This window comes from Carassius auratus, chromosome 41, assembly GCF_003368295.1.
Source record: "Carassius auratus strain Wakin chromosome 41, ASM336829v1, whole genome shotgun sequence".
In the NCBI taxonomy this organism is placed as follows: Eukaryota; Metazoa; Chordata; class Actinopteri; order Cypriniformes; family Cyprinidae; genus Carassius; species Carassius auratus.
In genome coordinates, this window is record NC_039283.1 from 8545168 (window position 1) to 8567413 (window position 22246).

At 36.7% G+C, this 22246-nt stretch overlaps 1 protein-coding gene across 1 annotated transcript in view; it reads right to left on the bottom strand.

Annotated features, from left to right (window-relative positions):
* Window positions 1-1072: 1072 nt before the first annotated feature.
* Window positions 1073-22246, bottom strand: part of ascc3 (activating signal cointegrator 1 complex subunit 3) — a 184131-nt gene continuing 162957 nt past the window's right edge. The window contains exons 31-42 of the mRNA XM_026228825.1: window positions 21565-21702; window positions 20551-20671; window positions 20348-20480; window positions 20139-20264; window positions 13864-13975; window positions 13495-13629; window positions 10117-10341; window positions 7124-7275; window positions 4447-4594; window positions 1966-2172; window positions 1707-1882; window positions 1073-1631 (exon numbers count right to left, since the gene is read on the bottom strand). Coding sequence (XP_026084610.1) covers window positions 1484-1631; window positions 1707-1882; window positions 1966-2172; window positions 4447-4594; window positions 7124-7275; window positions 10117-10341; window positions 13495-13629; window positions 13864-13975; window positions 20139-20264; window positions 20348-20480; window positions 20551-20671; window positions 21565-21702 — 1821 coding nt within the window. The 3' untranslated portion in view covers window positions 1073-1483. The remainder of the gene's footprint in view (window positions 1632-1706; window positions 1883-1965; window positions 2173-4446; window positions 4595-7123; window positions 7276-10116; window positions 10342-13494; window positions 13630-13863; window positions 13976-20138; window positions 20265-20347; window positions 20481-20550; window positions 20672-21564; window positions 21703-22246) is intronic.

The window sequence follows — 22246 nt, forward strand, 5'->3', positions numbered from 1 at the left end:
GCCCAGCACACGGAGCGCTTGATGCTGCTTTAACCTTCTCCTAAAGCCTGCATTTGCTGCTGATTAAACGGCGTCAGTGGAAAAGAGAACAATCGAAAATACTTTACAATATATCAAGTCCTCAGTAGGGACTCAAAACCACTGCCATCGAAACCACTGCTAATAAATGAACGCTTTAAAACAATTAAACAATTACAGCCTTAGTCAGAGACAGCAAAATAAAACAGCCTACTTACATTTTTAAGCAAACCTGTATCAGAAAAGGGTTTGTCAGAGATGCTGGCTTGTCTGGTCTTAAGGCAACTTTTATTATATATATATATATATATAATTTTTTTTTTTTTTAACAGAACTGGTCATTTTGCAAATTGTGACCACAAAACCAGTCTTAAGTTTCAAATTTTTCGAAACTGAGATGTATACATCTTCTGAAAGCATTCTGCAATCCATTAATGTAAGGTTTGTTTGGACAGTATCTGGCCGAGATACAACTGTTTGAAAATCTGGAATCTGAGGGTGCAAAAAATCTAAATACTGAGAAAATCACCTTTGAAGTTGTCCAAATGAATTCTTAGCTATGGATATTACTGAAGTTTTGATATATTTACATTAGGAAATTTACAAAGTATCTTCATGGAACATGATATTTACTTAATATCCTAATGATTTTTGCCATAAAATAAAAAATCTATCATTTTGACCCATACAATGTTTTTTTTTTTTTTTTTTTGTCAATTTGCCAATATAACAATTATCATGATTAACACTATGATTGTTTGCTTCAGTCAAAACTCAACATCCACTAATACTAATAAAATAATATGCATAAATGCGCTTATTATCTTCAAAATTCTAGAACATCTTTATATTCTTGCAGAAATGAGCATGTAAAAATATGCATAGTAACAGACAAAAGTCATTTTTTCCCTGACGGGTGACTTGATAAATAATAACATAAAACAAACATGTGGCCTGTGAATAACTGCTGAACGCAGTAAATGGCAATTCTATGTAAATGTGGACAATCAGGAAGGAACAGAAACTATTGATAGACTGAGAGACACAATTGTGCTGCATGTGTTTTTATTTGATATTTAACAAAACTGATTTTCATACTGAACATTTCCGTAATTCAGAAGCAAAAACAATCTTATGTTCATATTTTAATTAAACACATAAGGTTTGCCCTCAAATGTAATGCAATGTGTACAAAAAAAGTAAACAAAAGGAGCACAAATTAAGAGTAATAAGGCAGGAAGAGTCTGATCTAGAAGCTTCCTCTTGAATCAATTACACAGATCTCTCTTTTGAAAGTGTTCGATATTAAATCTACCTGTCGATGGCCAGATGTTCCACTCATCTACATCTTTAATTCAGTGTAGTTTTTACCTAGAACTCACAAGCAGAACTCAAGACCTGTCCACCAAATGAACATCTCAAGCCAAGAGGGAAACACTGGTTTCGTTCTGACTCGGCGCGAAGGTCACTTCAGGGCCATTTTGGCAACGTTATCTGATATCTCACTGTTGACTTGCGCAGCGATGCTGGCTGGGATGACGTTCAGGTGGATGTCGTACTGCTGGTCCAGGCCGAGGTAGCTGTCGCTCATCAGGTACAGCGTGTAGATACACCTGGAGAAAGATTCAGACGTTACGACTGTAGATCCTACAGAAGACACCATTAGAGGAGCAGCAGACGGCTCTTACTTTCCCGTCTTCTCAGGAGTATAGAAGGCCACGGACACGCTGCTGTGGTTGCGTATGAATCCCACACGTTTGATAGCCAGCAGTTCTTTCTTGTCAACCTCCCCGAGAACAAGAAACCAGCCTTCGTCTTTGGGTTTGGGGAAGCGTGGAGCCTGCGCCTTGCTGTCCTGCTTCCTCTGAAAGGAAAGGAATCGATATTGATTAAATGGCTAGCCAATAAAAAGAAAACGGTGAATGAAGTGAATGTGGGTGGACTCACTCTTTGCTGGCCGGCGTTGAGGCGGCGCAGGGACACCTGGAGGACGTACTCCTGGTCAGCGTGCAGCGGCACCCAGCTGGACTCGTCCCTGATGTTGGTGACGTTAGCAGGGATCACGCGCTCCGTTTGCTCCTCACAACCCTCCCACCAGCCCTTAACACTCATCCTGACCTCCACCACAGGCAGGTGACTCAGAAAAGCCCACGCCTGTGAAAACAACCCCAATTAGCACAGTCAAGAGGACGTGCTTTTTGTTTTCTTCTTGGATTTGATTGATATCAGGTAAATTTAGCAATACTTATTCTGTTACGCTTATGCTCACCAAGGCTGTATTTATTTGTAAGCACTGTAAAAACTAAAATATTGTGTATTATCATTACAATTTAAAATAGCCGTGATCACGCGATCCTTCAGATAGTAGTACAATATGCTCAAAAAACATTTATTCCCTAAATGAAAAAATAAACATACTAAAATGTATTTGAAATACAAGTAATTCATGCTAAGTATACAACAAATATATTTACATATTTATGTACGTAATAAAAGTACCCTGCAAATGCACTTTTGGTATACTAAACTGGTATACTTGAAGTCTGCAAAACTGGAACAACTCATTTTGTACTTAATGCACTTTAAGTGTGCGGAAGTCCAACCAAAGATGCACTTAAATATATCTGATCGTGCAAAAGTACAACTATTGCAAGTATACTTCACGTACACTTGAAATATCATGCATTTACAGACCAATATTATTCAAAGATCATTCAAGTTTCCGTCACTGAAAAAAAAAAAGGTTATTGCGACTTTTTTTCCCACAAAAGAATTGTGAGATGCAGTATAAAGTCAGAATTGTGAAAAAAAAAAAAAACTCAAATATGACTTTTTTTCCTTATAATTGCGAGTTTATGTCGCATTTCTGACTTTTTTCTCAGAATTTCATGATATATTTATGAGAGACTGATATATGTTCTCAAACCTGTGAGTTTATATCTCACTTTTCTTTAAAAAAAAGTCAGAATTGCGAGAAAAAAAGTTGAATGACCTTTTTATTTTTATTCAGTGGTGGAAACGGGCTTCCATACAATCCTCATCAATAGTGACATTAAATACATATCAGGCTTAAATTAAAAGACTCCAAACTAAGTTTAAAAATATATAATTAACATACCGGTATTTATATATAATTTAAAATATATAATATTAACATTTACTGGCATACCGCTTTTACGGATATAAAAATTATATTATATATAATTTTATTAACATATTTACTGATATTTCAGTCAATATGTTAATAGATTTGAAGTTTATTTAGTATGAAATGTATTTTAAATCTATGACTTTTTTACTCGGGTCATCAATGTTGAAAACAGCTTTTGGTGAACTTTCTGAATAAAAACGTTGCCTAGTAGCATTTAAAGCAGTACATTCAAGCAAAATATCCTTTATAGAAAGAGGGGTCTGAAAAAATACATCATATTTTGAAAGACATTTATAACATTACAAAAGATTTAGATTCTAAATAAATGCTGTTCTTTTGATATATTAAAAAGAATAAGCACCAAATGACCATATTAGAATGATTTTTTTAAAAATCACATGACACTGAAAACTTATCAATCAAAATCAGCGTTGCCATTTCTGGAATAAATTATAGAAATAAACTAGAAAACAAGTATTTTGCATTTTAACAATATTTCTCAATATTTACAGTTTTTTTGGATACAGATAAATCAAATAAATGCAGCCTTAGTGAGCACATGAGACTTCTTTAAAAAAATAATAAAATAAAAAAAACCTTTATTATTCCAAACGTTTGATTGATCGTGTATATATAGACAGTGTAATAAGCCATAAAAGCTCGTCGTTCAAGCGCTGTACTAGAATAAAACAAAGAATATGGCAAAACGTCAAGAACAAATGAAAGAATGTGTTTGTGTGGAGGCCGTTTGTTTTTCTGTTCTTCTGTCAGCATTAGAGACATGGGAGACGGTGTAGATCACCCCGCCACAGCTATTTATGCAAGGATTACGCTTCCTTAGTGAGTGAGACGAGGACGCGGCGGCGCATGTGCTTATTTAATTAGCAGGGCCGAGAGGAAGCGGGGTGCGCTGGAATACTGATGGGGAACGGGTGCTGGGCTCACTGCTGGGCTCGGATGCACACATTACCGCTGCAATTAGCACTTAGACTGGAGCGCTAAACCCTCTCATTTGGGAGGTAATTGGAGATCTCGGTGCTACCTGAGACCACCGTGACTGTCTGCCGCTTTCGGGAAATCACGCGCTCGCGCCCACTGCCAAATGTGTGGAGAACTGGAATTTATTTGAATGCTTATGTTGCTAAGAGGTGGTTCATCCACATGACTGCAATCTCCAAAAGTATGCTTTGTTCAACGGTGTCAAGAAATGCAGTAGAGCTGCCAATACATCAGACGGCTTTGTAAAGAGAGAGTCTTGGGTACGATAGAGGACGCACCTGATAGATCTGATTGGGCTGCAGCACCTCCTTCACCATCGATGTGAACTTGTCCTCTTTCCCGTCGCAGGCAGCCATTAGCTCGGGAAGCCCCTCGATTGGGCCTTGATAGCCACCTCCGCCCCTCGCACCTTTGGCGCTCCACCTCCTGTTAAGGAAAAAAGACGGTGACGTGACGATGCCTTCAATCAAGTAAGCGCTGGCTGAGCTCCCGTTTCCTGCTGTCACAGCGAGATGGATCCTGCCTGGCCTGATCCCGCTCTTACCATTTTTATTGTGTTTCCACCAAATTACACTCGCCGCGGGACATGTTATGGACGAGAGAAAATCCAATGCCAATGGTGTTAGTGCGTGCGTGTGTGAGAAGCGGTTGGAGGGCTGAGTTTGGAGGCGTCACCGCTGATAAGTGATGCTGATGGTGTTTGCGGAGGTAGATAAGAGATGGCGGCGGGATTAGCCGCTAAGCCATGTTACACTGTTATAATCAGCGAGCCACAGGCGAGAAGCTCTGCACCCCTTTAACACCACCGACAGGAAGTGAACACTTGCCTCTCTCTGTGACAACATGTTAGGATACACTCAGAGTCGGGCGAGCGGAAAACACATGGGTAGAGGAGAAGAGAAAGCAAAGAATGTTCTGAAAAACCAATAAGCCTGCACAATATAAAACTGAGTAAGTACAGCTGGATAAAACAAAATCTGTCTCGTCTTCTTTTCAGGCTGCACGGCAATAAAATGTGATTATTTTATAGAGGGCTCTAAACCAACTGCATATTTTACACATTAAATGTTACTAAAATCCAGAAGAAAATGTCTGTTTCCAAAAAAATACAAAACTTGAATAACCCCAACCAAGACTCAACAATGACAATAATAAGAACTATTTATTGAGCACCAACTAACATAAAATGAATTTTGAAAGGTATATAAAAAATAATAATAATGCAATCCTCTCTAAATTAATCCTATATTTCTCCCTATATACAGTTGGGTAATATTTATTTGATCCTCTGTTGATTTTTTTTATTTGCCCACTTACAAAGAAATAAAGGGTCAGTCATTTTTATGTTTAATGTTATTTTAACGGATAGAGACATATATCACATTATATAAAGGTTAGAAACTGATTTGCATTTCAGTGAGTGAAATAAGTATTTGATCCCAAAGCGAAACATGACTTAGTACTTGGTGCAGAAACCCTTGTTGGTAAGCACAGAGGTAATACGTTTTTTACAGTTGGTCACCAGGATTGCACACTAACTAAAGTGGGCAAACTAACAAAATCAGTAGGGGATCAAATTAATATTTCCCCACTGTAGATGAGTTTGTGTACGTGACTTGTTACGATATAACATGGTCATATTCAGAAACCAATGAAACCGAAACCAAACAGCGCTGAAACAGGAAGAGAAGTTAACAGAAGAGAATGACACAATAACGATCCACAAAACAGAACAAAAACCTGACAATATGATCGTTAGACTATTGTTAGCCTATATGTATGTACATCAGTTCGTTCAGACTTTCTTTCGTTCTGACCAAAGACTTTCTATTGATATTTCCACACGTTCTAGATGGGCCCTTCATTCAACGACACGTATAAATTAGGCTAGATTAATCTACTGACCCCAGTCAGGGTCTTCTGGTTAGACATAGAGCAGGTATCTCCATTTGATTGATGTTGTCATGATAAGATTGTGCAGCAAACACTAAATCTTTGAGGTAAAGCAAGCAGATGCTAACAGCAGAACAATGTTAGGCCACACAGATGCAGTGGTCACAGCTGTCCTCAGGTGACCAGCACCTCTGGGACACCCTGGACCGAAGCACCTGGCGCTCCATCAGGCTCTGCTGCAGGAACGGGTTAACATCCCGTCACTTGCTGCTTCACAAGCTCTTTGTGCACTAGAGGCATCAAGCAGGGAGTCTTTTATCTCGGATCCCTTGAGCACTACATGATAGCGATATGAGCCGAGCTACATACAACATCTGGCTTTGTTTACAGACTGTAGGAAGCTATAAGATGCCTGCACCATCATAACCCCATTCCACTGAGCAAAGGTAAAACACAGTAACTTCACACTTGGTGATTTGAGTTATGTTCTGTCCTGTGATAAGACAGTTGTGAGAATCTCATAACAGACATCAACTCTTTTATATGTCCAGTAACTGGTGGACATTTTTTTGTTCCATTTCTAAAAACATTTTTGCCTTCATTAGTTTTTTTTTTTTGTTGTTTTAGTTTTTTTTTTATAATTTTGCAAAGTTGTAAAATAATTGGAGTAGGCTTTTAAAAGAAAGAAAAATAAAACTACTTAAGTCTTTTAACTTTTTTTTTTTTACCTTTAATGTTTCTTGTAATTTCATATATATATATTTTTATTTACTTGCAATTTATGAGTGAAAAAGTTTACATTTAAGTTAATCCTACATCAAATTGTTTTCAATGTGCTTAAAATGACACTACAAAAAATGTCATGTTAAGTAACTATAAAAAAATCAATTATTATTTTAAAAAAACATTATAATGATGTCTTATATAGTGAGGTTCAGCATAATTTCTAATCTCCATTACATCAGGTTTCAGTACACAGAACATTGGTGTAGGGAGAGATGTTAAAATGAGTGTTGATGACTCAAGGATGTACAGTAATAGACCCGGTACAGGACGTATTACCTGAAGACATAGAGATCCTGCTTCTCGATGTGAGGGAGTGTGAGCAGGGAGGAATCGTGAAGCCATCTGGCCTGAATGATCATCTGTACAAGGTTACAAACGCTCAGCGCAGACACGAGCCAGCCTTCATTGGCCACCACATCCAGCATAGCCTGCAGAGACAACATCAGCACTTTCACTACGCTTCAACATTCGGGGTTAACCATTGGTGGGGGTGTTTTTTTAATGGATAATTTAATTCAAAGTAATATTTAAAATGTTATAAACTATTTCTAATAAATGCTTTTCTTTTGAACTTTCTGTACATCAAACAATAGTTGTCAATGTTTATAGTAATAAGAAATTTTACAATATTTCACATGCTAATTGCATTTTTAAACATAAAAATATATATATATATCTTACCAACCCCACAAACGAAATATTATATAGCATAAATAGAGTCATGACATATTATATTAATGTAAATATATTCCGACCTTTAGATAAACTAAGTGATGCTGATATGGAATATAAACCATCAGACCATTAGGAATATCAATGAGAACTATTGGTAGTGTATCTCTTTATTTATGGTTCAGCTCGTCTTCTAGACTTCCACACTCTCTCTCTGTGTCTGTCATTCTCTCCTCCTCTATCTAAGGTTAAAGTTTGCCCAGCTCAGCTGCGTTAACAAACTTAATTAATCAAGAAGTCATTTCCTCTGTAACTATGAGTAAGACGCCCCTGAAGAGCACCGGGAAGCCCAGCGAGTTAATCAAAATGCTAATGCAGTACAAATTAAAGTTGTGATTAACATTTCACAGTAGCTGCTTGAGTAAATGGAGGACAGCAAGAGGATGATGGGAAAAACCTTTCCGCAAGGAAAGAAAGAGACAGACAGGCATTCGCAAATAAAAGTCATTTTTCTTTAAAAAATAAATCAAATCAAATAAAGGTTAGTAAATAAATAACAGAGGCCTGAAAATGAACATAAATGGGTTATTAGTCATCCAATGACTGTTTAGCGAGTAACTAGACTAGACTATCGTTTATGTAGATTTGAGTTTTTATTAGGTCATTTTATTTACTGATATTACTAATTCATGTTAGAATTATAATTGATAAATGACTATATATGAAAACATAGAGCGCCCTCTCGCGGCTGTAGATGGTAATATTTTCTCTTGGTTCTTGGTTCTAAATAAATGCGACTTATAGTCCAGTGCGACTTATATATGTTTTTTTCCAAATGTTTTCCAAATGAATGTTGTTCAGTGCTTTGACGCAATGTATTTTGTTTAAAGCACTATATAAATAAAAGTGATTGATTGATTGACTATAAGGCAACAACAACAAAAATCCTCTAAGAATATACTGTGAGCAATCGGACGATCCATTTAATTTTTTTTTTTTTAAATTATGATAGTTTGGACATGAACTTAAACCGCAAGAAACTAGTTGTTCATCGACTACTTAGTTTGAAATTCTGGAGTGAACTTTGCACAGTAACTAATTGCAAATAAAACTTAAACTCGAATATTGCCTGAAACCTCCGCTGTGTACAAACAGACAAAATTTGACAACGGCTCAGGCATTTACTTATTATAAAACTACATTTGAGATGTGATGAGATTGATGTGCTGGCTAACCCAGTTCTGATCAAGAAAATTATAATATAAATGCATTTCCATTGCACTCTTTTCTTTTAATTATTATTTTATTATTGGATAAAAAATGTATTCACCTCAAATGAGCACATAAAGTTTTAAGATTGTATGCTCTTTGTGATGTTTTCAATGTTCATGCCCAATATGTCTGTTCGCTTTCATACAGGTCACATTTAAATTCTAAAACATTTCTAACTTGAAAAATTTCTAAAAGTATAACACCATCAAAAACAAAACAGCAAGTTGGCGTCTTGATTTTACACTACTTTGAGTTACGTAAGTAAATTCATACTTTTATTCTTTGAAGATTCGTTAAAATAATCAAAAGTGACAGTTCAGACATTTATCATGTTACAAAAGATTGATATTTTAAATACATGCTGTTCTAAAGACTGGAGTAATGACTGCTGAACAGTAACTGTTAAAATATTTGTCTCTTTGATCAAATATATGTGGCCTTGATGAATGTAAGAGACTACACTATCATTCAAAAACAACCCTTTGAATGATAGTGTATCTTCCTGTAATGACTCCGATTTTGATAGAGAGAGAGAAAGAGAGAGAGAGAGAGGGGGAGAGGGGGAGAGGGAGAGAGAGGGAGAGAGAGGGAGAGGGAGACAGCAAATAAACATTCAAATGTAATCATCGCAGCTGGGCATCATGGGAAGGGTTAATTCTCTGACATCACTGCAGGATGAGCTCAGCTGTGTGAGGGACTGAAGGCTATGAAGGCACGGGACTGCCACAGCGGGAACCCAGAAGAGTAACCACATCATGTAGAAGCATAGCCAATCACTCCCAGACACACACACACGTTTGTTTTTGTGAAAAGTGGGGACATCCCATAGGTGTAATAGTTTTTATAATGTAGAAACTGTATATTCTATCGCCCTTCATCAACCCTAACTCTCACAGGAAACTTTGTGCATTTTTACTTTCTCAAAAAAAAAAAAAAACTAATTCTTTATGATTTATAAATGTTTTGAAAAATGGGGACATGGCTTATGTCCTCATGAGTCACCCTCTCCTTGTAATACCTGTGTCATACCCATGTCCTTATACAGAGTTGTGTCCTGATATGTCACAAAAACATGCCCACACACACACACACACACACACACACGCACACACACACACACACGCACACACACACACACACACACACACGCACACACACACATGCGCGCCATTGGCAGCGTGGACATATTTTCCAGTCTCCGGCCGAAGAAAATCAAGAGTGCGGTCTCAGGCATAGCCAATTGCAAACAGATTCGAAGGCATGAACAATCAACATCAGGTTATCCGGCTGGCTCAGGCAGCTCATATCTGTAGATCAGCACACACCTGGCAGATGCGGATGGCGTTGTCCAGCACGGTCTTGGTGTCGGTCCCGTAGTCGCTGCAGGGCAGCTGTGCCCGGCTGAAGTGGGCCTGCATGAGCAGGTGTGTTTTGGTGTGTGCGCTGTCATACGAGTGAGGGTTGACCTGCAGGGGGAGCTGCTGCGCCAGCTGACTGTTCAGTTGATCCTCGTTGTGGCGCACGGGGAGCTCGGCGTACTCTTCTGCTTCCTGCAAACACACACACACAAAGCAACTTCCTGTTGTAAAGGTAATGTCATAAAAACGTAATTAACAATAAGAGTTTAGAATAAAGCCTGGTCATACTGCGCACAATCCAGAACTGCATGTTAATTAAAAACAAACAAACAAACAAACAAACAAACAACAAGAAAACCCAATATGTAACAATTTTCACACATCATCTTTTTCATTCTCTTTTCTCCAGCCATCTGTCAAACAGCAACCCCTTTTCACTGAGAAGAAATATATTACATCATGGACCCCCAAATCTCCAACTGCATCAGGATCTTTCAGTGAGAATCAGGAAGCAATGATGCATATTCTTCTACCACTACTCGTAACTGTTAAACGTGAGCTTAGATTTATCTCTCTATGAAGTCCGCATTGTACAGAATATAAAGTGAAAAAATAAATAAAAATCTGATAAATAAATGATAAATATAATATGAGGCCAAATTCTTGAGTTCAATTTGACTCTTTATCTTTCAGTGACATTTACAGAGAAAGAAACATTACAGTCCTTTGAACTGAAAAGCCTGTTTGCACTTTCTGTGACTTTGCAGGATGTATTACATTTTATATTACATATTAAATTAATTGTTTTATTGTTGTTATACAAGTCCCAAAATCAATACACAACTAAAAACTAAGAACTACAACATATTTGAAATCACATATTACAACTGTAAATGGAGTTAAATAGTTGAAAACTATAGTTTAAACACCTTATTTTAATGGTTTTCTTTTTTAAAAGAAATCAAAAGCTACTTTTGAAGATTTACTTTGGAAGAATTTTCATACAATACAAAAAAATTACGATAATCAAAAATAATAATGTTCAAATAATGTTACTTCTTAAATGCTATTATTCAATTCAAATCTGTACATCGCTTTTCATTAATTACATGGAAAATTCAAAGTTTTGTAAAAGGGGGGAATTAATAAATATCCTACAATTTAATTTATATTAAAAAAATATTTATATATAGCACCAAAGAAATAGAGACCAAAAAAAATTTTTTTTGCAAATCAATCAGTTTATAGTTTTGTTGTATGATTTTAATTGCTGAGTACAACCAAGAAGTTCAAGACCATTGTGCTGTGCTGGGATGGGGGGAGATCTTGTAGCTTGACTTGTTGTCTCATTATGAACCCTTCCACAGTAATTAGAGGACAATAAGAGTGAATGAGGGGCTGATCGGGGAGGCGTCACGCGGAGGGGTCATTTGTTGCTATTGAACGACTGCTTAGAGGGAAAATAGGGGGTCCTGCCCACCTCATGTCATGCTTTTGTTAAGCACCAGTGTGAGCTGTAATGACGGAGTGGTAAGTGGATCATCAAGCGGGAGACATATAACTGTGAGGATCAGTGATTTCTCCCTGCTGCCTCAGGCATCATTACCACATTAACATGTGCTCTTTCCCTATTACCGACACACAAACACGCCGGCATTAAGATTCACAGGCATGACTCAAAGCGTCTGTATTCTGACCAGTTCAGCAGACGAAGCATGTGTGGCGATGTCTTTAACATCAGGAAATCTGAGCTGGCCTCTAGTAAGTTTGTTTGCTCAGGTCACACAGCGGTCACAGTCTCTGAGGTCTTCTTCTCTTTTTCAGTCTTTCAGAAAGATCTCAGGAATGACTCTATTGCTGCTTGCGCGATTATAACAAAAGGGCAACTAATCCTACGCTAAATTAACCTTTAATGCGACTTCTTTTTATCTGGAGTATTTGCAAGGTGATATCATCAAGGAATAGTATGTGAAATCACACATTTAGCATTATCCACAGAGAGCACAATGTTATGTGTTGACTCGTTAGTCACAATTAACAGAAACGTGATAGTAAACAAAACCACAATTTGGAAATATTCTCTAGAGAAAAGCATAATGGAAACATTTTAAATAGCATCACAGTATATATATATATATATATATATATATATATATATATATATATATAATTTGAATTTGCAATGGGCTTTTATGAAGAAACATTAAGTAAAAAAACCTTTTGTAATTTGAAATTTCAATTTTCAAACTGTGCCAAATTTATTGTAATTTATTTTTCTGATGTCCTTTAAATAATTATTGATGTGTTATTCCAATTTAAGTTTGCAATTTCTTTTTTGTGTATAATTCTTATAAATTATTACATTTAAATTAAATTGATGCATTTAGCAGACGCTTTACAGTGCATTCAGGCTATTAATTTGTACCTATCATGTGCTCCGGGGGATTCGAACCCCCAACCTTGCGCTTGACAGCGCAGTGCTCTACCAATTGAGCTACAGGAACACTAAAAAAAAAATAAATGATCATGTTAAACAATGTCCAACCATCAACAACAGATTTGTGTGGAAACCTTTTTAAATTTGTGTATACAATTAATAAAGGTTTTCTAGGTCAAAGCGACAGAACAGGGCACATATTTTTTGGAATGGCATAAAAAAATGTTTGGACAAAAACGCTGCTTATTGGACGTATACATTATATAAAAATGCTTCATTTATTTCAACACGTTCATCAATATTTGGTGACAAAAATCAACAACACAACAAAAATGACAGAATGGCTAACAGGATTTCAGATCTGACCTATTTTTGGTCATTAAACTGCATCAAGAACTAAACGGAATGAGACACCTATTCATAACACACTCGTGGAATGTAAATTTAAAGCACATTGCCATTACTTTCCCATTAAGTTGCTCTGTCTCTAATCTCAAATGCTCTATCAGGACTGGTTATTAAACTGCTCAAGAACATGTTTTAACAATCTTCTTGGAGAGTTTCCATCAGGTCTGCAGTGCCTCTATGAGACAGATGTCATGTCGTGAGGACGTCACTGAAGTGTGAAACGCCTTTATGTCTCAATTATGGCCGCGATCAGTGAGAGAGGGGCGGCACTCTAATGGGGCGAACGAAAAGAGCTGCTAATTTTCACACCAGCCCTTAGGGGTGCAATTATGTGTGTGAGTGCTCAGCTGTATCCAGCCGAACTGAACTCGTGGAGTAATCATTAACGGTGTCAGGATGTTGGCCAGTGAAGGTGGTGATGCATTGGTGTTTAAAGTGCACCGTCCCCGAACGCATCCATGAGGAAAGAGTGGATGCTTTCAGAATGAGTGTTTGCTCACCGACAGGACGGCCAGCAGCTCTTGGACGGGCAGCTCCGGCTTCAGACGCTCTTTGAACATGCGGATGGTCTGGTGTTTCAGGTAATAGTAGGATGAGATGCGGCCGTACGTCAGCGGCTCGATGGTTTGCTCGTCCTGAATAAAAGACGCCAGAGGTCAAGATACAGCCGTACAGTGAGCAGGTCAGAGATGAAATACTCGGTCAGTCCTCCAGCAAAAAACACACACTTCTGAAACAACTCTCAGCTTCATTCCTCTGCATCACTGTCCACATTCTACACACAACACTCTCATGATAATGCAGTAGTAATATCTGAAAACAGCAGGTTATTAGTGATAACCAAGTTAATTATTATAAAAGACTCTTACCTCCTGTATTTCCATGCAGTAGGAACACTCCAGATCCCTCAGACTCCTCTCCACCAGGTTTGAAAGGTATTTGTTAATGGTTTCATGGCTGATGTCATCCAATTTATAGTAACTGAGAGCAGATAAAAGCAGAAGGAATAAATAATGTATATCAAATGATGTCCACTTATTTTATAGGTTGTATAGTAAAAACAACAAAACTTCTTCTTGAGTATATTTCAACACTGTGAGCATTTTTAATAATGCAGATCTAGAGCATCTAAAGACCCTTAAAACAAGCTAACAGCATCATTTATTAAAGAATCTCTGATAGGATAAGATATGAATATATCTTGAATGTAAGTGTATTTTTTTTACCTTGGCAGGTATGTCTCATTTTAAAGACTAACAATAATAATAATAAAAATAAAATAAAATAGAATAAAAAACAGCACCTCAAGGCAAATCATATTAAACTGCATTCCAGTGTATAACCTGCAGTGTTTACTTAAACTGTGTACAAAAAAAAAAAAAAAAAAAAAAAAAAAAAAATTCCAAACAATATTAATAATAATAATTGTAGGCAGATTTTTTTCTTTTTCAATGTGTTCAAAGTTGTATTAAACCAAAAACAGCCATATACACAATATGGTTCAAGGACAGCATGCAATATACTTTGGGGATTTTAGGCAAATTTTACAGAAATACTAAGGGGTTAAAAATAAACTCTCTCTCTCTATATATATATACATAAAACAAAATTTAATTTCTCAAGCAGTTTCGCAAAAAACTGAAGACTGAGAATTATTCAGTTTCACAACCTCTTCCAAATTACTCTCACTCTTACTTACCTTTCTGCAAAATAAATAAATAAAATACCTTGATTTTTCCACTGGCCATCGTAGCTTTGTAAGATAAGATCCTTCTTTGCTAGACCTGATAATTATTTAGGTATTTAATCATATTAAAATTACAGAGTAGCATTAAAAATGTATTTAACTGTCTAAATTTGTATACATTTTTAAAACATAGATTGAATGAATAAAATTAGCAGCTAGATAACAACAAATTGCTTTGTGCTTAGGTCTTGTTCGAACATTAACGGACATGGACACGATGTGTGCTAACCCCAGCCATCAGGACATCAAAAAAGCTTCATCACTGCATATATTTTTATTAGTTAATTGAAAGTGTGGTTTATGTCAGCTGCATGTGCGAATCGCATGCCAGAGATGATAAAGTGACATGTTTTTTTAGTGCAATTTTGCATCCAGCCGGTAAATCAGAAAAATAATAATAATAATAAAATGCGCCACATGAAACAAGGATTCGGTAATTACATTAGTTGATTTTTAGTTTTTTGTCTGAGTGACAGAGAGGAAGGACTTAGTTTGAAGACAGAGAGAGAGAGAGAGAGAGAGAGAGACAGAGACAGAGAGAGAGAGATAGAGAGAGAGTGCACGGGGAGAGGCTCTCTGCTGTTTCTCTCTCTCAGTTAACATTAGCGCTATCTCATGTGCAGCAGTCATTTTAATTGCTCATAAATCTCTGATCAAATTAAGCTTTAGTGGAATTTTGTTTTTGTTTTGGCGGCCCCTATAACATGTTCAGTGCAGGAAAAACCCTGTGGTATTGAGTAAAAGAACTCCGAACTATGAATAAAAACTAAAATAAGGTAGTTGCGACTTTTTCGTCTCACAAGTCTGACTTTTTTTCCTCAGAACTGCGAGATATAAACTCGCAATTGTGACTTATTCGGAACTGTGATATAAACACGCAATTGATTCATATTGAGCTCATATCTTGCAATTCTGAATTCATAACATGCAATTTCAACTTGCATGTGATACAAACTCGCAGTTGCGAGTTATAAAGTCAGAATTGGCAGATATAAACTTGCAATTCTGACTTTTCTTCTCGCAATTGTGAGTTTATATCACAGAATTTTGACTTTCTAACTTGCAATTGCGAGTTTATATCTTGCAATTCTGAATTTATAACTCAGAATTTTAACTTTTTTCTCGCAATTGCATGATATAAAGTCAGAATTGCAAGATATAAACTCGCAACACTTCCAGAAAAGCAACACTGCGCTGCCAGATTATTCCCAGGTTTGCTGGAAAGCAAAAATCACTTTCATGCTCAGCAAAGCTCTAAGAGCCACCACATGAGATCCACACACAACTATGCACTTCCTTAATTCTGAGTGACGGCAAACATTTCTCCTGCCGTGAGCAAGAAAAAAACCCAATATTTTGCAGAAACTTTAACTTTTTAGCACTCAAGCAATGAAATATTACAAACATGAACAGTGTGTGTTAATAATTAGCAAAAACACATCATGGTGACATGTAAATAAAGATGTCCATGTACACACACACACTGCTATTCTTTAGTGCTTTGTGTCCAGAAGGATAATTTACAAAGCCAGTTTCAGCTTGTACACAGTTGCACAATGTGAAAATCTCCAACCAGTTAACAGGTGGAGTGAGGTGTCATGCAGGTAACTGCCGGATGTGTGTGTGTGTGTGTGTGTGTGTGTGTGTGTGTGTGAGAGAGAGAGAGAGAGAGAGAGAGAGAGAGAGAGAGAGAGATTGAAAATGTCTTTTACTCAAAGGCCACAGGTCTACAGAATCTTTCTGAATTTTTCATAGCGTCAAATTATTATTCGACAGTTCAAAAGCTGGTCTTAAACAAACCCATTGGGAGTTAGCTAAGAAAAAACCACAGGGCTGTAGTTCCCATCCTTAAACTAGACATTTATTATTATTATTATTTTGATGCTGTGTCTTTAGGACTTCTTCTGGGATATGCAGAGCTGAAGGTTCTACACACCATAGCTTATATGTAGAGCAGTTATTGCATTAGCAAAGAAAAAATACAATAATTTGGTGTCATTAAACACCATCATCAAAACACACAATTATGCATACTGCAGATGAAATAAAAGTGAAAAGCGAGTATTCATTTTTAAATCCCATTTTTGATTTGTTATAAATCACATTATGTATATTAAAGTACAGAATGTATTGGCAGACTGGTGTTGTAAATAATACTTTTTTTTCTTAAGTGATTTATTTGGTTGTATTGAATGAAAAACAGAAATTTTCAATCGCTCTCATAATTTGTCTCTCATACACTACTGTTCAGAAGTTTAGTAAGATCTTTCTAATTAATTTATTTCTGTGTTTTCAGCATCATTCCTCCAGTCTTCAGTGTCACATGATCTGCAGAAATCATTCTGATATGATGATTTGCTGCTATATAATTTTTTTATTATCATCAATGTTGAAAACAGTTGCATTTCTTAATATTTTTGGAAGAAATTGTGATAATTTTTTCCCCAAGGATTCGATGAGTTAAAAACAACAACATTTATCTGAAGCTGAATGCTCTATTCTGTAACAATGTAAAAGTCCTTACTGTCATTTTTGATATGCATCTTTGCTGAATAAAAGTATCAATTTCTTTCAAAACAAACTGAGCTTTCATAGTTAATCAAACTCTTAATTCTACAAGATCCTCTTTAATTTTGAATGGTTAAGATTAGTGTTATACGTGTAAAATAGCCTCAGTCTTTCAGCTTGTTGTGTGTGCTGTAGTGAACATCTATATGATGATTAAACCATTAATTTAGCTCCTGTCTCCGTCAGTGAGGTCTTTATGAGTCCTGATGAAACTGATGGAGCTAGTGTGCTCTATTATTAACATACAACCTTACTGGAAACATGCTGTTGTGTTGTTTCAGAGTTATATCATGTAAAGAACAAAACGTAATGAGAAATCAAAGATCATCCCTCACATCTGATCATTATTCACTAAACAGGAGGGCTTTTGCATGTTTTCTTTAAATGTCAATTTCTTTAAATTGAAGACTAAAAAAACCCCCAAAATTAAATAACCTTTCTCTACCAAGCAAATGTGAGAAATACCTGAAGGGAACGTAATAGGTCTGTATGTTCTGTAAATGCAATGTCTTAAGCACACATTAATTTATATAAGCAACAATTCAGAGTTGAAAAATACAACTTTCTACTGATCTCATTACATTTGAATTAATAATAATAATAAAAAAACTCCTGTTTTAAATAACTCTGCATCCAAGCACAAGAAAATATACATAGCTGTATTTAAATATAAATATGAATAGCACCTTATGATCTCACTGTGAAAAACAAAAAAACAAACAGTGTTTGTCACCCGTATTCTTGTTTCCAGAGCAAATATCTTAAATCAAAGGTAACATTTAGCTGCAAAGCAAAATAACAGAAGAAGTCTTAGAACTAAAACAGGGACAAATATCATCCAATGCGCTCAGAAACATCTACTTAATTCAATTTACATGATATCTGTTCTTGTTTTAATCATAAACTCATTAAATCTTGTTTAATGTCTCAGAGAACAAGAACTACATGCACTTTTGTGATTGACAAACAACAAAACTAAGGAAGATAATCATATTTTGCTATTCATGCAATATTTAATGCCATTTATGAATGTAAGATTTGCTTTGATTTTAGACATTTTAAGTTCTTAATTTGTGTAAAAATAAAATAAAGACTTTAAAAGCAGAAACTAAAATGAAATAAACACATATATATACATAAAAAAAAACCTTGATTTAATCACATGGACGGTATTATGAAGACTCAAAGCTTTCTTGCTCAAGTACTAAAAACAGACGAGCTGTTGAAACTTAACTCCCATGCCATAAAGGCATCCCAACAATTAGCATGTAACTGCCCGCATCCACACAAAAACACCTGTTCACTCTTTAGCAATAAGACTGGCAGTAATTGACTTATAATTTACATGATCTTCAAGGTTCCTTTGCAAAAACAGTTTGTTTAACTGTAAGGTCAGAGAAAAGGGTGTAAAAATAGACACGAAGAACACAGGTCAAATTACAAGTGGACTTCAGGGGGAAAATCGAGATGTACAAGTGGAGAATCTGGCCCATATGAAGAGTCTGATTACCTCAGTCATGAGAGTGTGTTTTCAGGCAGTGAGAGAGAGGGCACAGACAGGTCTTTGTGTTTAATGTGTCCTGACAGGAGCGCAAATGTCAGTCGAATGTTCTGGAATCATCTTCTCCTGTTCATCGCAGACGTCTGAGCTGCCCTGTGTGACCCTGCCAGGCTGGTGTGTGTGTGTGTGTGTGTGTGTGTGTGATCTTTCGCCCCTTGTTTTGTGATGGAGGTGTAAACTGTCGGGGCTGAACTGTGGCCAGGGATGATGTTGCCATGGAAACACAGTAAGTAATGAGTCCTGTGGATGTTTTTCTGTCTTGTGCTGCAGTCGAGTCACTGCGCTTTCACCCAACAGCTCGGACTTCCCACTAGGCCAATTAATAAAATATAATTCAACATTTTCTTGTCTATTTAAGATATTGAGCCAGACTATTTTCTATCTGCTTTTTTGAAGAGCCACTTACTGCAACCTCTAGATAGCAAAACACATACATTATGTGCATGTGGTAATGGTTCTTTAAAAAAAAAAAAAGGAAAGGGAACACACACACACACACACACACACACACACACACACACACACATACAGTGTACACACAAGCTTTTTTATGGCCAAAGTAATAAAATGACGCAGATTAAATTCTTTATTTTACCATCTCCTTGTTACATGTTACATTTAACAATAAATTATTAGTGCTATCTAATAAATTAATAAAGATTTATTGCATCCAAAATAAAAGTCTTTTTTATTTTGTGTTTTTACATAACATATATATATATTTTTTTTTTTTTTTTTTTTAATGTGCACTTGTGTATATTTTTAAATACACATAAATATATACTGTTCACACACATTTATTGTGAAAACTAACTTTTATTTTTGTATGCGATTAATCGTGATCGTAATCGTAAAAATTATGCATTATTTAATGCAACCCTATACCAAACCCTTATCATATAGTAAGTACAAGTAGTTAACTATTATTACTCTGCACTTAAATGAATAATTACATGAACAAGGACACAGCGAAATAAAGTGCAACCATTAAAAATACATCATCTACCAGAGTACTTGTAAGTGACAGCAATGATAAAAAATAAAGATGGTATATTATCTTTAATCTAGATGATGGTAGATTTATGCTGCTGTGTTGGATGGTTCCTTGAGGTCTAATTGGTTAACGTTGGGACAGCATGGTTATGAAAGCATGCAGTGATTTATTACAGCAAGATTAGTAAAAGTCCATATTGTTCATTGTTAATTAATGATACCTAATGCAGTCTAAATCTTCACAGTAAATGCTGTGAGTGATGCAAGTGCAGTACCTGGGGTTCATGACCAGCCTGCGGAAGAAGTACGTCCAGGTGATGTAATCCATGGCGTCTTGTTTTGAGGTGACTGTGCCTGCTGCAATTTCTGCATTCAAGTGGTCCGAGAGCACGCTCAGAAGACTGCAGATACACAGGAGAGACACCCTGTGTGTCATTATCAGAGGACGAACACCAAACAGGGAGATTTATAGTTTTATACACACCTAGACTCCACGGGGAACGGCTCGTACAAGAACTTCTTATAGAAGTCCTTCTTGATGTCGTGCACAAGGATGACAGCCTTGCCCTGGTCATCGAACTGCGGTCGCCCTGCTCGACCCATCATCTGAAGAACATCTGAAATGGGAATGACAATGAGTCAGCGAAAAAACACACACACACACACACACATAAAAACAGATGTTACCTGTTATAGGGTAATCCACGTAGCGGCGGGTCTTTCCGTCATAGTATTCTGTGCCCTTCACGATCACCAGGTGAGCAGGGAAGTTGACGCCCCACGCTAGTGTGCTAGTTGCAATTAACACCTTAGAGAAAAGTCAAAGAAGACTGATGCATGATGCAAAAATTTCAGCGTTGCCTCACAGGAATAAATTACATTTTAAATGTATTTAAATACATATAATTTGTTTTGTTTTTTCACTTTTCAAATAGAAAACAGTTATTTTAAACCACAATTCGCAGAGACTCCTATCCGTCGAGGGCCTGTGGTATCTGAAATTTAGAAGTGCTTCACATGCTAAATTGTTTTTGCACCGCTATAATACTGATGTGTGAAATATCACATTTGCATTACCATATTTTTCGGACTATAAGTCGCACCTGAGTATAAGTCACATCAGTCCAAAAATACGTCATGATGAGGAAAAAAAACATATATAAGTCGCACCGGACTATAAGTCGCATTTATTTAGAACCAAGAACCAAGAGAAAGCATTACCGTCTCCAGCCACGAGAGGGCGCTCTATGTTTTCAGTGTAGACTACAGGAGCACTGAGCAGCATAGAGCGCCCTCTGGGGGCTGGAGACGGTAATGTTTTCTCTTATTCATTTCTCTTAGTATATTTATCTTAGTTAATTTCTCTTGGTTCATGTCAAATTTATTTTGATAAATAAGTCGCACCTGACTATAAGTCGCAGGACCAGCCAAACTATGAAAAAAAAAGTGCAACTTATAGTCCGGAAAATACGGTATATCAACATTTTACAGCCAGGCCTATGAAGATTCATCTCTCATCACTCTAAAATGGCCAAAAAAGTTCTCCATGAGTATATTAATGAGTATAATTATATAATCTCTCAGCTGACAGCTATTTCCCACAGAATAGTTCCTATATTCAATTTACTCGCCTTTCTTTGGGGATCAGTGTGGGAATGGTCGATCTGCTGGTGAACCACACATCACCTAACAGCGCCTCACCTGGATCTTACAGTTGACGAACAGCTCCTCCACCGTCTTCCTGTCTCGCTCGTGAAGTCCAGCATGATGCATCCCGATCCCAAACGCCAGGGTCAGCTTCAGGTTCGACTCTCTTATAGTGCCGATGATATCGTCCATCTAACAGGACACAGACGTTAGAAACCCTGGCAGAAGCTATGCACTTTCTTCAGAAGAAAAGAGATGGAAATGTTAGGATGGGCAACAGTGGAAACAGAGGGAAGTGCTGTTAGATGGACGGCTAACGGCAGCCGGCTGTCACTCAGACAGCAGGGTTTCAGGTCGTTACACGCTTCAGTGCAGTGAAACAGCGGGACGCCCCGTATATCACTGGAACACACAGCCAGGACGCTGGAGCTATCAGCACATCAACCTCACTGCTGCAGGCCTGCGCTGAGCAACAGCTCATCCAAAAATAAAAGTGCTGACATTATTCACTCGCACACATGTTGTTTCAAACTTTGTAAAATTATTTTATTTACAAAAAAAGAAAGACATTTTGAAGAATCTTAAAAGAGCATCTTTTGCACAAAATAGCAGTTCACAGTAAAAAAAAAGGATACTATGAATGTAGAATAAATGTTTTATACACATATAACATTGATAACAAATGTCTTTACTGTCACTGCACAGCTTAATGTACTGCTGCTGATTAAAATGATAA